The 25274-nt window shown below is 41.3% G+C and overlaps 2 protein-coding genes across 2 annotated transcripts; both read right to left on the reverse strand.

The window, feature by feature from the left end:
• Positions 1-1708: 1708 nt before the first annotated feature.
• On the reverse strand, positions 1709-14341 carry NUP50 (nucleoporin 50). Its single transcript, XM_080555964.1, has 8 exons — positions 14103-14341; positions 11343-11421; positions 10073-10156; positions 7784-7976; positions 6666-7325; positions 5630-5708; positions 3879-3997; positions 1709-2092 (listed from the first exon to the last, which is right to left on the reverse strand). Exons 1-8 carry the CDS (start codon positions 14327-14329, stop codon positions 1890-1892), a joined length of 1644 nt encoding a protein of 547 aa, XP_080412090.1. The 5' UTR covers positions 14330-14341; the 3' UTR covers positions 1709-1889.
• A 1410-nt stretch (positions 14342-15751) lies between these two features.
• On the reverse strand, positions 15752-23546 carry LOC308178066 (endogenous retrovirus group FC1 Env polyprotein-like). The gene is made up of 2 exons (XM_080556071.1): positions 23126-23546; positions 15752-19558 (listed from the first exon to the last, which is right to left on the reverse strand). The coding sequence occupies exon 2, from the start codon at positions 18419-18421 to the stop codon at positions 17297-17299; it is 1125 nt and encodes a 374-aa protein (XP_080412197.1). The 5' UTR covers positions 18422-19558; positions 23126-23546; the 3' UTR covers positions 15752-17296.
• Positions 23547-25274: the final 1728 nt, after the last annotated feature.

Genomic DNA, 25274 nt, shown 5'->3' on the forward strand with positions numbered 1-25274 from the left:
TTTTCATTCATACACAATTAACATGCAAGATCTCAGCTTTTTGGCCTCCAATTAAGGTATCAGAAAGACAAAAAAAAAAAAAGTAGCCTCACTTACTTTCAGTGGTTAAACACTAAGCCAGATGAAAAAAAAAAAAGGCACCAATTTCAAATAATACTTCAAACGGTATCTCAACTCCTTTTGCACTTGAATATTGAAAATGCAATTCCTGTGACCTCAGCATAGCTGAAAGGAGAACGAAGGCCTTTGTTTTTGAACTTTGGTCTAGCAGGCTATAGGTCTACTTTAGTTAGGGGGGGGGGAGGGGCAACGCCTTAACCTGAAGCATGCAGTAAATCAGGAATTAAGGCTGCCATTTGTTCTCCCATGGAGAGCAGCAGAAAGCAGGTAAGATGTGCTGCATCTCATCAAGAGGTACTACTGTTTTTTCCCCACCATTAGGCATTGCAGAGTCCCCTGTGAGAATTGCATCATGCTGCTGCTTTCACCTGTGTTCCCCATGCCCCATTAGCCAGAGGCAGGTTGGCATGTTTCTTTCATCTCCCCAAAGCTGGTGAGTGAGACAAATACAAGGGTAGTTCAAGATAAACATTAGCCTCTAGCTCTTCGATAGTTTCTAGAGCTGGAAATGAAGCAGAAAAAATATTTAATAGGGAAGGAGTTTCCAGCCAACTAAGACAAGGTTTGAAAAATAAAAGGATTTAGAAAAAAAACCCACCAAGGTCTGATAAAGCTGAGATGGAAACTCAGAACACTGTTCTGATCTGTGAATTATTGCCACATGGTTTAACTCTGCTGAACACAGTTACAGATTAAACTAGTGCTCCCTATTTGTGACAGAAAGCTTGTCCTAGAGCTGCAAACTACTGCTCTATGTTAGGTACTACAGTAACACATCGTATTTTTAGCACAGGGGAAGGGTAATTACTTAAACATACTTACGCACATGGTCTTGGTAGCAGCCCAAGACAAGATAAGGTTTTGTAAAAATCCTGAATTTTGTCTGTGAAAAGCTATCTTCAGTAAAGTACGAGTAAGTAGCACAACACGTATACTTACAGCTCTGCCTCTGCTGTGTTTCAGTTTTAGCCCGAGGGATTAGGGAAGAATTCCTCTGAGTGACCATAATGGAAGCAGAAGCCTTTGCCTCTGATTTGTCAGATAAACGCCATCTGTGGTTGTGGTCCAAGATAAACAGTCCTCCAGTTGTCTGCTTATAATATTGCACAGCGTTAGCTTGTTGCTACAGTAAGAACAGAACTGACAGTTCTTCTCTAAGAAACATTACTGTCAACAAGACTATGCAAGCAAACTTTGTTTTAAATAGCTGGAGATGCAGTCTCCCAGTCCCCAAAAATCACACAAGTCTGTAAGAGTTAAAACAGTACAATATACATCATCATTATTGTTTGAGTACATTGTCATCATTGACAGTTTAAAAATTAGTCTCAACAGAATATGTTAAAGTTAAAAATCAGAGTACAGAAACAGTTTAAACAGTTACATTTGAACATCCTCTCAGAACAGGAGGGTTTTGCATTGCACCGCAGTCTGTGAAGAATCTCTGGTACCATAATTTTCTACTCTGATTTCAGTCCATTCAGTCAAGTTTGCCAGTGTTAAAAACATGCTTTAATTTAAATCGATGTGGTTTATCCAGAAGAGGTCCTGTATTTAGATGTTGAAAGAAGGGAGCACAGTCCAACACTTGTGTTCTATTAAAGCTTTTATTAGCTACTTTAGATTTTCCTCACAGATTTTTCCATAGTTTCTATAACAGTTCTTAACATCAGAGTAAGATTTAAGTGTTCAACTGAAGTTATGGACAAAAAAAAAACAGAGCAGCAGCAGTTTGGCAATAATTTCTGAAATCACTGACTGCAATATACTTAAGCCTCCTTCTTCTCCAGTAAGATTTTGTGCAACTCATCTGCGTCCTCACTTGTTTTCACCCTTATTAACATAGTGACAGGAACAGCTGGATTGTTCTCATCAACTGGTGGATTAGGAACACAAACTATAAGAACATTGTTTTTTCCGGTTCTTGTACATGGCATCTTGGGTGGAATTAGAACATTCAACAGTATGTTTCCTGCATATGACAGAAGAAAAAATTAAAGTTAGAAAATTTCCATCTTTTACTGTAGTATGGATGTTAGTGTACTTACTAAATAGGGATTTAAGTTTGTTTTGAAGGAAGGCAGTTGACAAGTGCCATATAAACTTGTCTTATTCTTCTCTAAACATCTGTGCATAGCCACTGTTCCTGATTTATCTCCTCAGTAGGAATGAGGAATCTCTATACTATATCCTCCCCTTTTTTAAAGGGAGGAATCTGAACAATATCAAATGATAGTAGTAGGGACACGCAAGGAAAAGGAAATGAAACAAAAGGAGAATCAGCAAATAAGGAATTAAGTCACAGTACTTAGTTTATGCTTACACAAGTTATTCATTCTTAAGCACAGATCATAAGCAGAAGCAAAAAGTTAGCTTTAACACACGTACAGACATAATTTAAAAAACAAAATAAAATCGACAAACTATTGTAGAATAAGTACTTTGTATCCTCGAATCATACACAACTGATGTTGATACCACCAAGTTACTAATAACGGCTTTATGTCAACTTGTTAAATTCTGTCATGAGTATGAGATACTCAGTATTAGTGGTGTATTAGAACAACTGCAAACAAACTCTAAATCTGCTTCAACAGAAGATGCACCCATTTTGTAAACCTGGTAAATAGTTCAGAACACGGTAGTGGTATTTAGGGTAAAGTCAGTCTTCGCCTTCCTTTCCAGTTCAGTTTTTCAAACACAGTGAGATTTTAGGAAAGGATTACAGCACTGTGTAAAGATAGCAAAAAAGGGAAGTGTGCATCACTATGACTGTAGCAGCTTGTACAAACCAATGCTTGAAAACACTAAACTAAAATGTCTTAAAAGGGTATGAGCTGAAAAGGGATTTCCTGATACATCACCTCAGATGAAAGTAGAGGGAATTAAATCAACATAATGAAAATTAGCATCAGCTGAGTAAAAACTAAGACTTCTGTTATAGGGCACGCAAGTTGGAAAAAGCAAGTTTTCACCTGCTCTACTCATTCAGACCCCTAAAGAAATGCTGAGAGCAATGACAACTCTGCCATACATCTGCCTTCAGTTTTATGGCTAAGAACTGCCTTGATGGAGCCTTGTTTCCATCAAAACAAGTAAATGATGTAGAAGTGACTGACACAGGAATCCCAATCTCACCAGACATTTGAAAGTTTCACCTAATGGGTCTGCAGAAGGTTTTTATAGACTTACCAGAACACTTTATAAAGTGAAACTGAGATGAGATTTACCAGTGACCTATAGGTACACCATGGCTTAAGTTCTCACATCTTTTATATGTGTAATTTATTCTGTTTTATTGAAGTTGTGAAGTACTTGTGAACTCCATATTCACATTTGCTGAAGCAAGGTACTAAGAGGTAGTAAAGTTTCTCAACAATTAATATCAAAACATGTGACAATTTGCCTGCATCTCAGCAGGAAATATGTTGATCTTCATTCTTCACACCTCTGATGCATTTATACATGATTGTGGCATCTTCAAGCTGAGCTTTGGAGCCATTAAACAAGCCAGGAATAGAGAACAGCTACTAAAACATAAAGGGGAAAAAAGTATCCAAACATAAACCATAACCTATTGCTTCCTTGCACTGCTTAAGGTGTGTTATTTCAGAACACCTGTTAAAGGCATACAATTGCTTGAAATTATTCAGAAGAAAAAGTTTTTCATTAACCTTGTCAGTTATGCTGTGTAACAAAATCTAATGTTTTGCAGGGAATTTTACATTGAGACTTGTTACTAGATCGAATTTACTTACCTAAATTGGTATCTGCTCGGACTAGGAGCTGAGTTTTCTCATTTCCTGCTGGTTTCAAGTGTAATGTTCCTACACCTTTTTCTTTAAACTCATTATCCTTTTTGTAGAACAGTTTGCATCTGTGCACAAAAAAAAGCAAACCTAGTTTGCGCAGATATGCAGAGATAAAATACAAATATATCCAAATATATACATACGTAGATATATGCATGCATCTGACTCCCAGTAAGCTGTTTAATAATAATCAGTTAACATGCTGTGAGTAGCATAAATATTTATTCTTCCTGATCTTGACTGTTTCATTTTCTAACAGATGCACTAGAACAGTTCATTTGGAAGGGACTTCCAAAGATTCAATCCAACTGCCTGACCTCTTCAGAGCTAACCAAAAGTTAAAGCCTATTATATTACTAAGGGCATTATCCCAATGTCTCGAGCACTGACAGGCCTGGGGCACCAACCACCTCTCTAGGAAGCCTTTTCCAGTGTCTGACCATACTTGCAGTAAAGATTTTTCCTAATTTCCAGTCTGAACCTGCCCTAGTTCAGCTGTATGACATTGCCTCCCATCCTGTCAGCAGCAATCAGCTCCACTTCCCCTCCTCAGGGAGCTGCAGAGAGCAGTGAGGTCACCTCTCATCTCCTTTTCGCCAGACTGGGCAACTCAAGTGTCCTAAGCCTCTCATAGGACCTGCCTGCCAGCCCTTGTACCAGCTTTGTTGACATCCCCTGGACACTTTCAAGGACCTTAACATCCTTTTTATATTGTGAAGCCCTGAACTGCACACAATATTCAAGATGAGGCCACACCAACAATATATATAGTGGGGGAATCACCTTTTGATCAGCTGACTATGCTGTGTTTAATGCACCCCAAGATGTGGTACAATGGTACTTAACAGTTCAGAAAAAGGAAGGTCAATCTTTCTTTCAGTACTGAAATGACAAATGTTACTTTCAGGGGAAAAAAAGACAACATATAGCAACTTGTACTCAGGATCTATAAGGAATAATTAAGGAGTAGCAGCTGTAATTACTGTAAGGCACTATTTTAAAACAGCGATTGCAAAACACTACATACTGTATCATTCTGGACTTATAATAGGACTTTTACATAAGATTTGACAACACTGGAGCTTGTCTTAAAACAACAAACCTAATACCATTCTTAATAAATTGGCTTGCAACTTCTCTTAGATAAAGTAAAATACTTTTGTACATGAAAACTCTCTGCCAAGTGTTAAGCAGACATACAATTACTTGGACTACTAAACATGATTTCAAAAACTGTTTCAGGTGGAGTTAATCTCACTTTGACGTTAGAAGTACAACTTGTTCACTCCTTCATACAACAGTTTGTATTTTCCAGCTGAAGAGTCTTATTTTAGGCTACACAAATAACTAAGCATCCAACTGGTTTTGAAAGTACAGTAAGTTATTTCTGTAGTGCATGCCCTACAATTTAAGCTTACAAAACCTGGTGAAGGCAGAAATTTTTTCAATCATTTAAGAAAATGATCACAAATGGCCATCACAGCTGTGTCCAAGACACAATATTACTAAGATCCTACTTATCTTTGTAAGTACCTTTTTACAAGTGGAACTTCATGTTCTAAACAGCTTCCTAAGAAGCTTTATTAACTAGGAAGTCAAGAACATGTCATTAATTTTTACACTGCAGTGGTTAAGAATAGCAAAACATAGGTATGAATTCTATTTTCAATTTGCTATTCTAAGGTAAAGTCACTTACTTCTTTGAGTAGAAAGCATCATCCTCTTTTATTTCATTAACAATGACTTTTGGTGGCTCTTCTTCCTTCTCTTCTCCATCTTTAAATAAAAAGTTGTAATACATTCCATATGTTAATGTTATAAGCATATGATCTGGAAGGTGTTTCGGCTTGTTAACTAGAATTAGTTTATGCATGCTGTATGTTACATAAACATGCAGAGCCTGTCAGTAATTGCCAAAATACCTTTAAGTCAATGTGGGCTCTAAAGAAGCTTTACCTACAGAAAAAGTCTTTGTTTTCATTCAGCCGCATGCCTCAAACAACTTCATACTCACCTTCAATTTAAACTGAATGAAAATACCCAACCATCAAACAATCAAAAAACAAATTAAAATACCAAGTTTAATGAGTAAAATTTAAGTTAAAGCCTTTTGATGGGGAAAAACAGTTGTAACATTTCCAAGAGTAGCCTTTACCAATTATACATACCCCCAGAGGCCAAGTTTAATTTGGGGGGAAGGGTAATCAGGAGTGACAGCCAAGAAACAGGGACAGGATTATGCCTTTCCAGTCCCTACAGCTGCTATAGCATTTCTATAGCTGACTATACCCAAATTAGCTAAAAACTTTCAAGTAGCACGCAATTTTATTGTCTCTTGTGGTCTGGTAAATAAGATGTATGAAATCATGAGGGATCTTTTAATTAATCTATTGGGGAAAAGCACCAGGTATGAAGTGTCCCACAGGCTCAAAGATGAACATACCAGTTGTTTTAAGTTTCATCGTTTCAAGTCTTATATTCAGCTAAAAAAAACATTCTATTACAGAGAGTATAAATTTGACAGACATGCATAGGTCTTGGTAATCATATACTTTGAGTGTTACTTAAGCAGCATGCAATACTGAGAATTCCACATTGCTAGTAAAATTTTGCAGTTTTCAAATTCAGTAACTATGATATAGTTCAATTTAGTGTTATTTCATCTTTGCAGTATTCTTCAGTCACAATCATTCACCATTTACCATTACAATGTTTTTTGAAAATAGAATTTACCTTTATCATCACTATTCCCACTTTCTGTCTGAGCTTCTAACACATTGGTGGATACTGCAGTGAGAGACTTTGTTGGGTTTGTGTCTTTTCCAAACAAACCTGAATTCCCAGGAGAGAATGAGAAACTACTAAGTGTTCCTGAGCCAAGGGAACCCAAAACAGAACTGTTGACACTCTTGCCAAAATTAAATGAGACAGTTGATGTAGCTCCTAACGATGGGCCTCTTTTTTCTGCTGTAACTTCAGGTTTTTTGTCCGAGGTATCTTCAGTTTTGTTGTTAAACAAAAATGTTGATCCTTGCTGTAGCTTTGAATTCCCAAATGTGGAAACAGACTGAGTGCCAGGTGTCTTGCTGCTTTCATTTTCAGACCCACTATCACTACTGCTTCCATGTTGTTGTTCAATAGTTGCTAAATACTTCTCATAGTCTCTGAAGATGGGCGTCAGATCACACAAGGGGTTTGTGTTTACATGCTTAACTATCCAGTCACGCACAGAACAGTTTAAAGCTGCTAACTGTTTGTGATAAACACTAGAGCTGCAGACTTTGCTCTGAGTATAGCCAGAAGATGATGGTTGGCTGCCACCATTAGCTTTTGGGCTTGCAGCTTTCTTTTCAGTAAATGCAGTAGTAGCCGGACCATTTGATATGGTAGATCCTATTAAAAGAAAATCATGGTTTAGAGCTTTTTTTTTTTTCCTCCAGACTGCATTTCTTATAAAACCCTAAGCTAATATCTCCATTATTTCTGTATTAAATCCATTAGTTTTGTACAGTTATTACAGTGTAGTGTGTTGCATCATGACACTGTGTGCTAGATAGCACAGTTTCAAAGTGTCCGATAGCAAATGCGTTCCATTGCCTTTATCTCTGAAAGGTTTTATCTCCAGTATTACATCAAGAATGACTTCAGTTTCCACCTCTTAAAACTGCATGTATTTGATAACTTGTCTCTCCACCAGTATAAAAATCTTTAGGAAATTTTACAAAGATCAAGTCTTAAAACCTTAAAGCAGAACTACAGGGTTAGTGAAAAAACAAATTCCATCATTACATTAACCTACAGAACTTATGGCTGAATTTTCTGATGAATATGTATGCTTATTTAAAACTTACCAAATACAGATTGTGTTTCAGAGGTTGTCTTCAAACTGCTGAACAAAGGAGTACTAGAGATACTACTGCTTCCGTTAGACAGGCCTTCTAAAGGCTTTATTCCTGCACCATTACCAAACCCACTGAAGCCGCCGCCTCCTTTTCCAGAAGGCAAAAAGCCTTTAAACCCTTTAAATGCTCCTCCACCTTCAGACTGGGGAGAAAAGAGAAAAAGACAACCAGTTACATACACCTTTATACTTCTATCCTCACTTGATATTCCATTTATTTTGCCCTTGTTCAGTGTATCATTTCATGCCCTATTTCATGTCCCTTATTCTAAGTCAGCTATGTAAACAGAGTTAATAGCTTCCTTATGACACATACTCCTGCTATTTTTAAAAGACTCAGATGTTTGGAATGAAAATAAAACTAGTTAGAGGAAGTGGATACCTAGAAGCTGTTCAGAGCAGTGGATGTGTCTGACTACCTATTTAGAGATTCAAAGCATTTTGTTTTCTTTAAATAATTATGTAGCAGTATGTAATTGTAGGCTTATTTTCAGGAACTTTTAGACTCTTAATTGTGGCTGTAAATGCTAACACTTCAAACCACTCATCAAAACAGTATGTTTTGTAGTCACCTGTGTAACATTTAAGTGACTTACAAAAAATATTCCTATGTCACTGACGGGAAAAGCAAAAGACAGACTGTACTTGATAAAGTAACATGTATGCTTTCTTCGACTTTTTCATTACCTAGTTCTGAACATGATCTTTATGACCATAATATTTTATGGTGTAATTTCTTACATGTTTTTAAAATGCGGTCATACAGCACGATTAGCAACCAAACAGGCACTGCTACTTTTAGCTACTACATATAACATCTTTTGAGGTAATGAGCACTTATTACTGGAGTAGAAATTCTCTACTTTCAGTGTCTCTGCACAGGAGTCAGAGGAAAAGGAGAATCATTTCCAAGTTTCATCTGCTTTTTCTACTGAGAAATAGCAGAACTTGGCAACTGTAGGTTCACTTCCAGTATCTGGCCTTGCGGGTCTGGGCTCTTTCTGTTTCCCTTCGTGCTTTACTTTTTCCAATTAAGTCATTGATTCCTCATTCCTAGTTAGCTATTTTTATCCTGTCTTTGATCAGTCCTACCTCTCTCTCCGGACATTCCAGTTAAACAGCAGTCTCTGTCTTTGTAGCATTCTGCTTGCTCCATTTAGGAACGTCAGTAAACTTCAAGTTTGTTTTTGTAAATGTTTCACAGATCTATCGTGCAGACTCAGCTGTTCTGCCATCTCTTCTGCTTTTTAGACTTTGTCTAGCCTATCCTACCTCTTCTTCCAGCTCTGATCCTGAACAGCTAACTCCCAGCCTTCTATTTCTTCTGCAATCATCTAGTCCCCTTTCCCAACCAATTGTTTTTCCATTTGCTTTTGTCTCTGAATCTCTCCTGTTCAAGTTCTCTTTTTTTTTTAAAAAACAAAACAAAACAAAACAAAAAAAAACTTACATCAGAGTCCTCTACCACCTCTGTGGCTAAAACTACCATAGGCAAAAGTGGGATAGGACACAATTTATATTGCTAGAACAGAAGGAAAATAAAGAGCACAAGAGAAAATAACCTAACCTGTAACTGTGCCTAGTCCTGTTCTATCTAAAGGAAAGGTTGGACGTGGTGGTTACAGACATGTTTTGTGGGTGATATTGGTCGTAGGGTGATGGTTGGACCAGATGATCTTGGAGGTCTGTTCCAACCTTAATGATTCTATCTAAAAGCAAGTTGGATGATAGGTAAAATTTCTGCCCTGTTTCTAACACGGAGCATGCACTCTTGAGAGAGCACAGAAAGATATATATGACAAAGCATCTGTCATCAGGATTTTTGAAAGGACTATAGTCTGGTTAGATTGGGTACACCCACAACAAAGTCCAACTTCCTTTCTGTGTTCGTTATTGCAAAGAGTAGGAGGCACTAAAGCTCTTCAGTGGGAAAGAACATTATCATTCTTTAAAAGAAAGATCTCTTTCACTCTCACATCAACTTAACGATTTGGCTTTTACTTGTTTAATGCCTGCCTTGGACATCCCCCAGCCCTCCAGTATGGTTAACTAATATCTTTTGATTTCCAGGCTTCTACCTCTGCAAAGATTGGAAGCGCAGGAGCTGACTAGTTGCATATACACTTTAAATGATAACTTTATGTAGTACTGTTACAGGCCCAAAGTAAAAATGTGAACGCTTATGTCATATTTTGCAACTGAGTCAAACTATGACAATCATGTTCAGTGATTACATTACCTCTGATCCAACGTTCCGGCGCTTTGCTTTTTTAATAGCTCTGTTCTTCAGGACTTCCTCACTGGCCACTGAGAAGGTTCCCACCTTTGAGAAGAAGTTATGAAATCATTAGTGAAATTCTCAGAATGCATACAAGTATCATAGTCTGAAGAAATGGCTGAGATGCTAAGATAGTTTTTGAACACATCTGTAACACTTTTCCCTAACAACTAAGGAATGAAAAAAGTTACAGTACTGTGATTAGTAAAATACAAAAATATTATAGTACTGTTGATACTGTCACAGTTCTGTCTTCCCTGTTCTACATTTAATTTCCTTTCATACAGACTGCAATCTCAATTTTTCTAGGACAAATAATTCAAGAAATTTTGTGTGTTTTTTTAAACAAGAAAATATTATCTTTGCTGAAGGTAATCTGTCAGTATTGCACTGTTACAAACAATACTCAGCTTGGAGGAGGTATATTGAGATGTATTGACAATATTCCACAATCTTGGAAGTTCAGTTATCAGTGAAGGTAGATCATTATTAATTACTACCCCAAAATAAATGAGGAAATCAAGTTTGTTTATATTCATATTTCTGGAAGAGTACTATCAGTTTTCTTTCTTACAGTCTATAAGCCTAAACATTCAATATTTTTAGTAGCATAGAAGCTAGCATGATTTGTTTAGAGATAAAACACAAGCCTTAAATAAATATTAGACACTAACATGGAAGTCTCTTTTTACAACCAGATGAAGCGTCTCATTTGACTGTTTGTTTAGGCCCCCTGGCTGTGTACGGACATTCTGCTAAGCACTTCAAACTAATGTACTTCTGAAATTAACTACTACTGACCTATAAAACAGCTGGGAGAGATAAGAAAAAAATATCCAGACTGTATTATGTCAGTGAAACTTAAAATCAACTATTTCAAGAAATCAAAGGTACTTTTCTTGTGAACTGAATAAACATCCATCACACAGCTGAAGGGTTCAAAAGTATTATACATTCTAACATGCCTGGGTTTCCCTTTAAAAATGTAAAGTTGCTTTCCTCTAAGCCACTGATGTCATTTTAACTGATAAAAGCTGTTTTGCCATGTGGTCTGCATATACTGGGAGCTTTATTAAAATAACTAATTTATATAAAATAATCTTTAATATACTTTCAACCAATTTCACTGTAGATTTCACCCACAAGATGAATAGCGCACATAAATAACTATCCTGCTACCTGCTGGGGGGAAAAAAAAAAATCTAATGTATCTAATGTAATCTAAGTTCACCTCCTCAGCTTCATCCTCCTGATCCCAGTTTCTGTCAGTCAGTTCCTTTTCTGCAATTCTCTTTGCCATTTTTCCACACCTGTGTATAAAAACAATCAGAAATGCAGAGAATCAAATACATGGGAATTAAATTCTAAACAACCTTGATCTGTATTATTCAGAACAAGTAATGAGAATCAGAGTTCATACAGAAGTCAGTCAAAATTGGAGTGACCGTTGAAAACCGAGTGTTTTTAAAAACAATGAGCAGCACATGAAACTGGAGTTGTGGTTATTAGCCAAACTTGATATTAAATTTAAACAACAATAGAAACATGCAGTTCAACTACAGGTTAACTGTTCTTTAGCAGCTGAGCTGGCTAAAAAATTCCTTTCAGTCCCATGATCCATTCCTCATCACTGCTTACTCTGAAGGGCTGAAAAAAAAAAAAAGAAAAACATTGAACACGCGAAAAAGGATCTGGTTAAAAGATTCCATATCCCAGTCCATCTTGCTTCAGGATACCCAAGGTAAACACCAGGAGTCTTGCAAAAGTAAAGTTGCTTGACAGCGCCTAAAATGAATACTGATACGGACCTGATAAGGAATACTGAAGCAACTGGCCAGACAGCTTACTTTGGTTAAAGATGAACATACTCTGCTACAAAAACCAGGGTTGCTAGGACATTAATGGGAATGTTGAAAAAAATCTATTGCAAATAAATAGGTGACTTTTCCTCTAAAAGAGGCCTAAGATGTATCATTGGTTTTAGATCAATTAATGTAAGCAGCTAATTGTTATTTTGCTAGTTACCTCTGCAATGTAAAGCAAAAGCAACTCTGAAGAAGTAATGCTTGTAGTTTTAACTTCCGACTTCCATTTTAGTGAAGTACAATTCATTAGCTATGCTCAAAAACAAAGAATGAATCGAGCTGTGTTATTTTATCTGAAAGACTTGGCAAACAATCACATTACTAAAGTTTTATATGGAAAGAAGTTATTTTGACTATGATTTTATCATCCGAAGTTAATATGAGAACTTTTCAGAGAAAAGATGTAGTTTTGTAGCAACACAGGTCTTAAGCAAGTGCTAGAGTTAAAATTCCTCAAAAAAAAAAAAAAAACAACTTAGGTTTATGATTGAGACCTGAACAGAAGATAAATCCACAAATAGTTGAATTTCAGAGCCAAAAATGACAACACATGATTACAGAACATCTTGCTTAGCCAATTAAATATTTTTAAACAGAACAGTAAATCCAACTGCACAGCAGTCTTACAAAGGTCGTAAGTCAAAGCTGTGAGTTTTGGTATGACACACAAATTTCACAAGCAGAAGCAAAGTTATTAGGATCTTTCAGAAGGGCAGTGACAAAGACTGGTTTATATAAATGCTTTAAAATGGCATAAACCACACCATAGATAAAGCAGGTGTCCTACTATGCAACTCATGATTCTCTGCAGACTGGCTGTTTAAATCTAAGCCAGTGAAAAAAATAAAAATAATTATTTTAAAATTGGCTCCCTGATATAGTTTCCCACAGGAGTATACAAACACTTGCCACCAGAGGAAGGCAAGATTGGATCTCTTTGGCAGCAGCCACAGCTCAAAGGCTTGTGAGACTGTAACCTAGAATTACTCCATCAGATCCCACAGAAGATCAAATTATCACTCTTGACACCAGCCACTAAAGCATTACAAGCACTACATTAACCAGAAAGCTATTCTCCACTAAAGGGAAAAAGCAGTAACCAAATCGGCCTAGGCTCCAGGTTCTTTACACCTACCTCTGTTTATATGATTTCTCTAGATCAGCACTGAAAATAGGAGCAGACGAGTATCTAACATACACAAAGCAGCAAGAGAATTCTAGACATTTCTAACCTGTGAAAGAAGCAATGCAAAGCCACCTCTATCTGATGTTTTCTATACATATACACAGGACAATCTTCAAGAAGTTTTTGTAGCAAGTGTTCTGAATAGGTCAAGATGGGAGTATTTTGAGAAACAGCTTTTTATTTGAACGGCACAACAGAGAGGTTTTGTTGAGCTACTGCAATCCACCTAGTAAGTTATTTACTATGCCTTACTTAATGTAAGAACAGGTCTGAATTTTAACATTTGCATTCCACAGTACAGTTTACCTACTATAAGGCTTAAGAACTTGCCCTATTGGAACGCAAGACCTAATACTGGGGAGTGGAACAAGTCACTAGTCCTTCATCCATACTTAGGAGCCCTCAGCCCCGCCGTGTGAAGATGCCATGTGCACTGCAGCCACTTTTTACCCCCTGCTCCAAGGCAGGAAGCGTCCGGGGCTCCTGGCAGTAACAAAAGCCCCGGAACTGGGCGGGCGCATGGTGGCAGAGCCGGGTTTCACCATTCCTGAGGCACTGCTCTATTTCACCGCAGACTCCTGCGGTAGCACGCACGGTCCCTCTAGCTTCCTTGTCAGGAGCCCTGCAGCCGCCCCGGAGAGGTCCTAACTTTTCTCCCTTCCCCCCAGCCGTTAAACGCAGCTCGCATTCCCCCAAAACCGCCGGCACCCCTCTCCCCAAGGCGCCGTCCGCCCCTCACAACCCTGTGCGTGCCCGTGAGGCTCCGGGGCGCTCCCCGGCCGCCCGGCAGCACCCTCCTTTGCGACCCCAAACGGCCTCGTTATTCCGCCGGGTGTTCGGGGGGGGCAGGCACGTTTTCAGGCCGATCCTGCCCTCCGTCCTGCGGGAAACCCGCGCCTTCTCTCACGGGCCGGGCACAGGAGACGGTGCTGCCACTTACCCCCGGAACACCTCCCCTCGCGAGGAGCGACGCTTGCTGCGGGGTCGAGGCTGCTGTGGGTGGGTGTCAGAGCCTGCTCGCAACCTGCCGGGCTCCGGACCCCGCTCAGCATCTCCCTGCCGGGCTCCCCAACGCCGCCGCCATTTTGTGCTTGCGGGAAGGCGGCGAGCAGCGCACCAAGGCACCAGGCGGACACCGTCCCCCGCCAGCCCTGCAGCAGGGCGCATGCGCCTTTTGCTCAGCCGCCGCCGCTCGGGCGGCGCATGCTCGGTGCGACAGGCGGGCGGCTGTTCGAATGGGGGGGCAGGTGCGCGCGCGGCCGTTGCGGCCGTTGGCTGGGGCGTTGCTGGTGGGGGCGTCCTGCGGCGCACGGTGGCGGCCGGTTTGCGGCCAGACCCTGGATCGTCGCCCTTCCTCCTCCCCGCGCGATTAACGCGTGGGGTTATAGCTGGAAGCCACTGGGGAGAAGGCGATGCTCTCCCCGTAGGTTTAAAACAGTGGTCTCCAAGCGTTTTTGCATGATGTGCAGTGGTCGTGTGGCCGTAGGGCAGTAACGGTGACAATGAAAGCAGTCAGAAGGACCTGAAAACTGTGGTCTGAAGTCTTAGGATGCTAAGCCAGCAGGTGGAAATACCCCGACCTAAAATTAAAACAACAAACTTTTCATAAAGAACACGCTCTTGTAAAGCTTACCAATTCAATATATGGGATGGCAACGCCCCCCCCAAAAAAAAAAAATTTGCATCACGTAACAGACTGGTTTTCGTCCTATCCGGGACCCTAGGATTCTAGCAGAGAGCCCTTCCTCAGTTGCGTTACTTTCAGTCTTCAAACACTGTATTTTCAAGTTACCGTGTTTCTTTATAAAATTGTAAAAATATTTTGAACCATTTTCAGGTAGTAATTTGGAAAAGTCATTTTACCTGCTCTCTTGGGATTCTAGATATACTGTTTTAAAATGTGTCTCACTGCACAGTGATGGCATAAATGATCATTAATGCCTTGAATTTAAAGTTAAATATTTCTTAAGTACCTTGTTATCTTTCACTGTAGAAATAGGACTGTCGTGGTGCAAGAAAATTTTTTTTTTAGTTGGCACTCGTCTGATTATGCTTAGATATCATATATGTTTAGATCCCATCAGTGATGCCGTATTTTAAATGCTCACATAAATGCAGGAGCACTTTAAACATTCTCCTTTTGCATTTTATAGTATTGTCTATGAGGTAGTCCTTTTGAAAAGTTCTCTCCTTTAAATAGTCAAATCAAAAGTGTGAAACATTCCAACTTTATTTGCTTTCCCACAGGTTCCTAGTAGTTTATGGACATCCTTTCCCAGAGTTTGTGTGCACTCTGGTTTACCCCTTCCTAGTTGCAAAGACAGTCAGAGACAATCTTTAAAAAGAATTTCTGAAATAACTGCACTTTGCTTCTGTTTGCACAGAAGATACTCAAGGCTCTTACTAACAAACACTAAGACTCTATTATCCAATTTTCACAGTTTTCAGATCTGTGTTCCTACACATTTGTCTGTAAACCATGGGGGTTTTTCCCTGAAGTTCGTGTTGTTTGTTTCGCTTGCTTAGCCCCAAAACCTCAAAGTTGCTTCCGTCTGCAGGCAAGTTCTCTTGAGTTCCTCTTTAGTGAGCTTTTCCTCACTATTTTAAAGACTGGTTTGGTGCTAATATTTTCTGTTTGCTTTCCACTCTGTCTCTTTGAAATGTGGAGAGCATTCATCTCATTTGGGCCGTAACAACTATTTTACTGAACCACTGCTTAACCTCTTCAGTTGCTGGTGACTTGCGGAAAATGGACTCCACAATCAGTAAGATTGTAAAGCAGGTATATTTATTCAGCACGGGGCGTGTGGGGGGGGGGGTAGTCCCGACAAAGTCGTGCGCACCTGACACGGCAATTTGCCATGGTTATATGCAGCAAGAAGTTACATATGCATGACGTTTCACAATACACCTATACATATTCATAACCTGTCCCCGCTTCCTATTAAAATTAGTTCCAAGAAGTCATTTCCATAATCTCCTCCCATCTGCGCTTGCACACTGTCTCCTCATGGTGGTCATCGGGAGTCATGGGGATGAAGGTTGATGACTCTTCCTCATCACCGTTAGTTGACCTCTTGTCTTTGCGCAGACTCAGTTGCTCCTTGGCTCTTGTCCATCTGCAGGACCAGTTTCTACCAGTTTCTTAAGATAGGCTCACACTCTTATTAAGAGACTGACCTTGGTAAGGGGCCCAAGGCTTCTTGCTTTAGTTAATTTGCACAATGCACCATAGTTAGCAAAGACGCTAAGTAGCATCCTAGTTTAATGCCATCGGCGCTCTATCTCTACTTGATAAGATTCTCCTAACTCCCTCTCTCAGTCCCCCCTTTTCTAAAAAGTTAGTAAATTCTTTTAGTATTTCTACTTTCAATATCGTGTTTCTCTATCTAACACTCTTTCAAAAGATCTGTTAGACTCCAGTTTCCGTCTGAGTTGGTTCTTTTTCCACTCGCTGTAGGAGTTTCCTGTACTCTTAAAACACCATAAGGTACATTGGATCACTACGCAAAGAACCATGGACAAAACCACGACCACGATTATTGTGATAAACAACTGTTTCAGCCAGGTTAGGTTTGGCAACCAGGAAGTTAATTTTTCTACCAAGTCTGTAAATCCCCAGGCTGTATCATCCTGATGTGAGAAACACTCCGTAGCCAATAACTTAGGCTCAGGCGAGGATCTCAGTGAAGTAGTAATTTATTCGCGATTGCAATGGCGGGTGCCCCACAAGCAGGAGAGCGCCCCTACTAGTTCCAAAACACAGTTTATATACTTTTTGATGACAGGCCCCTCCCCTGTTTCCCCACTGGAGTGGGTAATCCAGGTTCACAATCTATCTGATGCTTCACAGACAATGCCTGGCCTTCAGTTGCCGGCCTGTTTTTGAGATGGTAATGTTTTCTCCCCTTATCTGGCTTGACTTAACATAGTGATTTTCACCTGATTGCTCTAAGGAGTCTGGTTGTCTGCATTTTAGGAGGTCACCTGCTGAGCTTTCTTATCACTGTAAGCATATCTCAATACCACATTCCTTCCTTCTATACAATGTAACACTGCAAAAACAACATTTCTATTCCCACAATTCCCCCCTTTTCTCTTTTTATAATTTGTTGATTTTTGCAAAATTTTTCTCTAAGATGTAATCTGGTAGATGTCTTCCTCTTCTTCACTTGCTTTGCTTTCCATTTCCTCTAATATCATCATCTTATCTGAGTAGGGTGGTGGATCCATGGTCATTTGTTTCAAAAGTGCAGTTTCAATTAACCGCTGGACAAGTCCCCTTACACAGGGGATAATGCAACAACCAATGGCTGTCAAAACTCCTGCTACTACAATCAAGGATGTAAATATGGACACTACCATCCCTTTCCATTTACCAAACCAAGATTCCAACCATCCTGTGATGGAAGTGTCTGCTCCTGAGTTTTCTGCCAATTCATTGGCAAGGGTGGTAAGCCCTTGCAATGCTCTAGTTACTGTGCCATCCGGGGCAGTACTGTTAGGGATAAAAGTACAACAACGGTTGCCCAGCATCACGCACACACCACCTTTCTCCGCAAGAATCATATCTAATGCTATTCTGTTTTCCCAAGCCATTTTGCTGGTGGCATCTAGTTGTTCAGCGATTCCTCTTATCGCATCTCTTGTATAGTTTATGAATCTCTGCTGATTATAATAGATATAATTAATCCAATCCACATTTTTATTAATTGTTACCCACCAGAACAGTGACTCAAACCCTGCAGCAATTTGATTCCTGGCTTTATGTTCATCAGGAACTCCTCTAGGCACCCCAATAGAATCTACGTACACTCTATCATCAAATGATACTCCTAAGCTTCTTTTACTTCTTCTGGGTATTTGTGATGTTTCTCTTTCAAATGCCAGGGTGAAGGGTATAGCTAATTGAACAAGTGCACAAGTGCGTCCCCAGTTAGATGGCAGGATGGACCGTAAGATCTTCCCTCCACAGTACCACCAGAGATCTACCCTGGGGATCTCAAGTCTGGAGCAGTTTCCCATCAAGTCCTCAGTAGCATTCAAGGTCCTCATGCACAAGGCAAATTCTCCCAGATGCCAGGTAGCACTCACACCCTGCCGTGAGAGGCAAGCTGTATGGTTACCTATAGCTGTGGAGAATACAGGGGGAGCCCTGATATTGCTATCACGCAAGGAAGGGAATAGTAAAGAGAGAGACTTACAGGCCTCATTTCCCCAGGCAGTCTTTTCTTGGTACAATGCAATCATACATCGCATCCCTCGGGAGTCCTCGGTCCACCCCAATAGGCAGGGCACTATCTGGGCAATCAGTCATCCCGAGGCACAAGCATAGCAATTGCTATGGTTGAGACTCTGGACAGTATATTTGACCCATTCTATCCAGGCATTCACATCCCCATACCCTGTTTTAATCTCAAATGTTTGAACTGCCGCATTTCAAAGAGGGCCTCCTGTTTTCTCTCCTGTTTTCTCCTTGAGTTTCTCCCTTTCTCTGATGGCAATAGAGGATCGTTTCCATACAGCTATTCTCAATCTGGCTGTTGGGTCTCTACCAGTTATTTGTTCCCTCTGCTCAATTGTCGTTGGGCATTTAAATCTCCACAAGCTAACACCTCACAAGCATCAAACATGACAGATTGCGGTACATAACCCTCTGTCACATTCACCCATATTTTTATGGGGTATCCCATCTTACTATTATCTGGTCATGCCTTTTCCAAGTTGCCAATTGACCAAGACTTTCTCCGAGGCCTACAATCACTAAAAACAAAATTAATAATTGATTTTTCCCTGTCATTATTTTTAAACCTTAGGTTTCCAAATAATTATCAATACAAAGAATAAGATATACACTACTCCCATAACAAACCCCCCTTGGGAACACTTCAGTTCACTATAGGCCAGTCCTTTCTCTCAATCACAAGTCACACTCATTAGTTACCTGTGAAAATAAAAGGTTACTTTACAATTGCAAGCTCTTATCCTGCTCAGAGTCCACTATGAGATTTTTCTCTTCGATTTCAGCTTCCAACAAGTCTTCTGTAGGAACAGCTTCCCAGGTACTAGGGTCGATGGATGCCTTCACTCGAGTATAGCGAGTCCAACCTTTTTCCGCAGTTCCTATGGCTGTTTCAGTGGTTAGTAGTACTTGGAAGTGTCCTTCCCATTCGGGCCGGAGTTGATCCTTTCCAGGTCTGAATCAGGACCCAATTTCCCACGGGTCCTGAGAAATGACAAAGAAGAGGACAACCCCAGAATACAGTTCTTAAGAAAACTCTCTTGTTTCGAATTGTGGTATCTCATCCCTTCTGCCCAGATAGGGTAATCCGAACAGCATCTCATACAGTGAAATTCCTATATCATTTCTTGGTGCTGTTTGAACCTGTAGGAGTGCTAAAGGTAAGCATTTTACCCAAGGAAGTTGGGTTTTTAACACTAATTTAGTTAATTGCTTCTTTAATGTCTGGTTCATTCGCTTTGCCTTCCCAGAAGAGGAGGGGTGCCAGGGGGTGTGAAAAGCCCACTCAATCTCTAAGGCCTGCATTAACCCTTGCAGTACTTGTGAAGTGAAATGACTTCCTTGATCTGAATCAATGTTTTCAGCTATCCCATATCTAGGGACTATATGCTCCGGTGATACCTTAGCCACCGTGTTTGCAGTGGCAGATATAGAGGGGAAAGCTTACACCCATCCAGTCACGTGGTCAATTAGGAGAAACAAGTACTTAAATCTCCCTCCTTTACGTAACTCAGTAAAGTCTACCTGTATACTTTGTAAAGGTCGAATCCCTGGCTCCCGTCCCCCTCTAGGTTAGTTACAAATGACCTTTTTATTTGCCTTTTGACATATGGTACATCCTCTGCATATTTGCTTCACTGAAGTGTATATTCCTACACAGACATACTTTCTTAGCACAACATCACACATTGCTTGCATCTCCCAATGACTCTCTTGATGTAAAACATCATATTTGCCTCATTGGTGCTTTATTCAGCATTTCTCTCCCATCAGGGAGTATCCATTTTCCTTCAGGCTTCGTGGCTCCTGATTCCTTAAAGAAATCTCTCTTAAAACTTTTTAGTTCTTTCTTAGTTTTCAACAATTCCCTGAATCCTCTCTGGATTTATTCTCCGTTTTCCCTCAGACATTAGATGCCTTAAATACCTGTATTGTAATTTATTTTTCAATACTCCCAACCCCTGCTTTCCCAGAAAGTTGAATAGCTTGTTAGTAGCTTCCTTCACAACTGTTTTCTCCTGTCCTGACAATAAACGATCATACACATTTTGTAACAGAAATTCCTCCTTGGGAGGTTGGAATTGCTCCAAAATCTGTTCTAGAACTTTGCCCAAATTAATCGGTGGCCCTGTAAACCCCTGAGGTAAAACTGTCCATATGTATTGTTGCTTCCGCCCCCACTTCAGAGTCTTTCCAGTCAGAGGTGAATATATCTTTGCTCTCAGGGCCTGAGAGCACTCCATTAATACCACTGTTATTCCAGTCTACCAATTTACTATTTGAATGCCCAATTTCATCATCAAATCCCTTCCCAACAAGTTAGTCCCTGCCTTGGGTACATACAATAATTGCCCAGAGATCATTTTATCCCCTAGTCTCAGCTTGGTACCCCCCAAAGGTGGCACTGTTATCCCAGCCCCTTCTACCCCCATCACTTGTTAGGGTTTCATTAGTTAATTTAATCCCTGGTACTTTACAGGCCAGTAATGACCTAGCTGCCCCTGTGTATTGTGTTTGATGGCAAGGTTCGGGAGGGGGCTGCAGTGGCAGCCCCCACGAGGAGAATCCATAAGCCTCCCTGTGGCAGATAAGGGACAATTTCATCCGGCCCCAGAGGGGCCCACCGCTGCCCAGAGCCAAGCCATGAGCAACACAATCCGTGCCTCTGTGAGAGCACATCCACGAAAACAAACAAACAAACAAACAAAAACCTGCTGCTCAACAGCAGCTGGGAGAGCGAGGAGTGAGAAACCTCCCCGCAGACACCAAGGTCAGCACAGAAGGAGGGGGTGGAGGTGCTCCAGGCGCCGGAGCCGAAGCCCCCTGCGGCCTGTGGAGAGGCCCCTGGTGGAGCAGGCTGCCCCCCCCCCCCCCCCCCCCGATACTTGGGAAACTGACCAAACACCACAGCAAATATACCAAAACTTCTAGACTGTTACTTAGATAGTGCCTACATCCTCTTTCCCTGCTCATTCAACTTTCCCAACTCATTCAAAAAACAGCTCTGTCAAACATTACATACCACACCTTTAACACCTTCAATAACCCTTTTTAACACTTCTTCTTATCTTTCTCCAGCCTGTACTTTCACCAAAGTCTCAGTCATTAGCCAACTTAATTCCATACCTTTCTCCCTCATCCCATTTTCCTTCTCTCCTCCTTCTTCCACTCCGGATATTCCTACCTGAAGTGGCCAGCCTGCCCACACTTAAAACATCCCATCAAAGCCTGTCCCTGCTAAGATTCAGGCCACAACACGGGTAGCTTTCCTTGCCTGCCATTCCTTCATCTCTCTTCCTCTCTTTTCCATCCTGGCCCTGACTCCCCCGGAAGATTTTCTTCCTCTTTCTCCAACCCTCTGCCTGACTACCTGCTACACTGTCAATACCATTAGTTTTGCTCTCTGCTTTTCCTTCTCATCTCCCCTCTTGACACACACGTTCAGGGCCTCCCACAGGAGGGCCCCCCAGTGACTGTTCACTACAACCCCCCACCTTCTGGAGCATTTTCTGTGCATCTTGCCAGGCTTCAATCACAAAATGAACTTTCAAGAGCCCTTGGGATACTGGGTCCTCAGGATTCATCCCCAAGTACTTTCTCATTCTGACCCCAAGTCTCTCATATGATTTCTGTGTTGCACGCTATTATTCTTCCAGCCAGGATCGGCAAGTGGTTATTTCTGCCCTGCCGGTATTACCCCTGGTCCTGGAGGATGAGTTCTTTCCCATTTTTGTATAGCAGCTCTCCTCCTGATCATTCCCATTTCTTTCCCTGTAAACAACATATTTATATACATAATTCCCCCTCCCCAAGAGTATAAGTTTGGTCCTAGGAAACTCCTAACCTCTCTGCTGGTAAGGAGGAGGGGAAGTTCACTTAAGAGGATACACAGTTAGTTTTAGTACTGTTAGTATCAGGGAAGGCAAAATTCTCAGTACCTCTTCTACCTTGTTCTAATTCTTGCCAGAGCCTAGAGTACGCTCTTCTCTAGGGACAGTGTTAATTGCAGTCCCTGTCTCCTTTCCTGGAGCGACTGCTGCTGCCACCGGTGCAATATTAGCATTATAGGGAGCATAACTTGGCTCCTTCTCCAAAAAAAAAAGGAATCTTATTGTTTACACATAAATTTAAAGCCTGAATTTTCATCAGGCCCGTATTTTGGCCAAAATACTGCTGTTTCCTTAATTGATTCTTTTGTCCAGACTAATACACAATATTTAACCTTTTTTTTTTTATCATCTCCTCTAATTATGAGATTATTTTTCCAATTTCTTATAATTCTTCAGGAAGAACTGTCGGGAGGCACTCCCCCAGGGATATCTCCCTGTCCCCTGGAACTCATACTTCCCATTTTTCCTATTCTGGAAAATGGGGGTGTACTGCCAAGCACTTCCCCGTGCAAGGGCTACCGCACACCTATGAGTTTACCAGATTCCCTGGTGTACTTCCGAGCACTTCCCCGTGCAAGGATTACTGTACACCAAACTTCCCTGGTGTATTGCCAAGCACTTCCCTGTGCAAGGGCTTACCATACACCAAATTTCCCGAGACTCTTCCTTTCTCTCCCTTATCTCACGCTTCGTCCGTCTCCAGCCGCACCCCTCGCGGAGTTACGGAACCGCGGATCAGGACTCCGCACTCGCTCCGTACAAAAGTACGTCTCAATCACACGTCACACAGAGTCTCACCCGACCCCCAAGGCAATACTTAATATTTCTTACCTTGGTCTGTGCACAGAGTTACCGGATCAATTCTTAAAACCCAGAGTGCCTACCTTCTTCCTTTCCCCACTACTTCACGGATCCTGCCTCTTTAATCAGTCTCGGGCCCTCTGTCAGCTCTCCGCAGAGCCGCCACCGTCGATGCACAGGACCGCTGAAATCAGCAGGGCATGCCTTCCTGCTGCTGCGGCGGTGGGGCTCCCCGGTAGGTGACTGGCTCCCGGACGAGCCCCCAAATTGTGAGAAACACTCCGTAGCCAATAACTTAGGCTCAGGCGAGGATCTCAGTGAAGTAGTAATTTATTCGCGATTGCAATGGCGGGCGCCCCACAAGCAGGAGAGCGCACCTACTAGTTCCAAAACACAGTTTATGTACTTTTTGATGACAGGCCCCTCCCCTGTTTCCCCACTGAGTGGGTAATCCAGGTTCACAATCTATCTGATGCTTCACAGACAATGCCTGGCCTTCAGTTGCCGGCCTGTTTTTGAGGTGGTAATGTTTTCTCCCCTTATCTGGCTTGACTTAACATAGTGATTTTCACCTGATTGCTCTAAGGAGTCTGGTTGTCTGCATTTTAGGAGGTCACCTGCTGAGCTTTCTTATCACTGTAAGCATATCTCAATACCACATTCCTTCCTTCTATACAATGTAACACTGCAAAAACAACATTTCTATTCCCACACTGAGCTACTGCATGCAAAATTTTATTCTTTTCCCAAATCTTCTCCAGGTCAGTCTCAATCTGTTTTTGTTTGTTAACATGTACACAGCAAGTTTGGTTTATGACTGTACACAATCCTCCCTCTTTGGCTAAAAGTATATCTAATCCCATCCTATTGACTCGCGGAAAGCTGACTCCACAATCAGTAAGATTGTAAATTAGGTATGTTTATTCAGCGCTGGGCAGCACGGGGGGTAGTCCCACCAAAGTCGTGTGTGCCCTAATGCGGCACCTTGCTTTGGTTATATACAGTAAGGAGTTACATATGCATGAAGTTTCCCAGTATGCCTATACATACGCATGACCTGTCCCCGCTTCGCATTAAAATTAGTTCCAAGAAGTCATTTCCATAAACTCCTCCTGTCTGCGCTTGCGCGGTGTCTTCTGGTGGTGGGCGCTGAGGGTCGTGAGGATGAAGTAAGATGTCTTCATCAGGGTTGAACTTTTCACCTCATCTCCTTGCACATGCTCTCTGAGGCCTTGGTCACAATCTGGGCCATAAGGTTGGTTTGGTCCAGTTCTCGGGGTTCGAGGTGCTCCTGTTATCTCGAGGCCTTGCATGTTTGACATTCTTTATCTTGTCCTTTTGTGAACAGTCCTCCTTATCTCTGAGCCCTTGGTCAAAGTCCGAACCATAAGGTTGGTTTGATCTGGTTCTTGGGGTCCTAGGGGCTCTATCTGGAGGCCTAAGTGCAGCACAGGCACAGTACATCGCAAATGTAGCACATATTAAGCAATGAGTGTTGCCTACATATTCATTCTTAATCAATCACTAATTTCTAATCCCATGTTTCACTATTCTGAAGCACATCTTTGTGTAGGGAGGAAATTTCTTCCTGTAATGCTGAAAGAGCATCAGCTGTGGCATTTTCAATAATTTCTACTGTGGCTGAGATATTTATGACAGCTTTTTCTAATTCACTTATTCCCAGGGATGGAATCAACCGCCTTACAAAACTATGGAATCCTGTGGGTCTTATCACGAAGGGGTTATTTGAAACAGTACGTGTTTGTCTCCATAAGGTCTGGACTATTCCCGGAGTTGGTTCAGTGAAGAGTGGGTCCTCAAGGGCTAAGATAGCCCCCAATACAATGACCCTTCCAATTTAATGGTAAGCTTTTTCTAGCATGCCCATCTCCACATAGCCTGTGATATATGGAGTAATAATTCGTGTCAAGAAGATGGTTGATGTTAATAAAGAAGGGGGAGATGTGGGAGTGTGGCCATGGGGGTCGACAAGCCCCATGGTTGGTGATAACATCGGACTCTTAATGATGAGGCCATCAGGAATGTAAAGAGTTTAGAGGGAACAAAGAAGGGTGATTCAGGAGATGCCATGCCATCTCCGGTTGCTTGTTCTCCCGTCATTAAGGCATGGAAGTTGCTGGGGGTTTGCTAGTTGCCGGGAAAAGTTGTTTGACCAATG

The sequence above is a fragment of the Anser brachyrhynchus genome (assembly GCF_964034855.1).
Source record: "Anser brachyrhynchus genome assembly, chromosome: 1".
NCBI lineage: Eukaryota > Metazoa > Chordata > Aves > Anseriformes > Anatidae > Anser > Anser brachyrhynchus.

What these genes read in the sequence shown, in the direction of transcription:
- NUP50 (XM_080555964.1), bottom strand. Translation starts at nt 14,329, where the DNA reads ATGCGCCCTGCTGCAGGGCTGGCGGGGGACGGTGTCCGCCTGGTGCCT. An exon ending in CGAGGGGAGGTGTTCCGGGG is followed by an intron (nt 11,422 to 14,102) that starts GTAAGTGGCAGC and finishes TTTTATACACAG; the next exon opens with GTGTGGAAAAATGGCAAAGA. An exon ending in GATGCTTTCTACTCAAAGAA is followed by an intron (nt 3,998 to 5,629) that starts GTAAGTGACTTT and finishes TTTTGTGCACAG; the next exon opens with ATGCAAACTGTTCTACAAAA.
- LOC308178066 (XM_080556071.1), bottom strand. Translation starts at nt 18,421, where the DNA reads ATGCGATGTATGATTGCATTGTACCAAGAAAAGACTGCCTGGGGAAAT.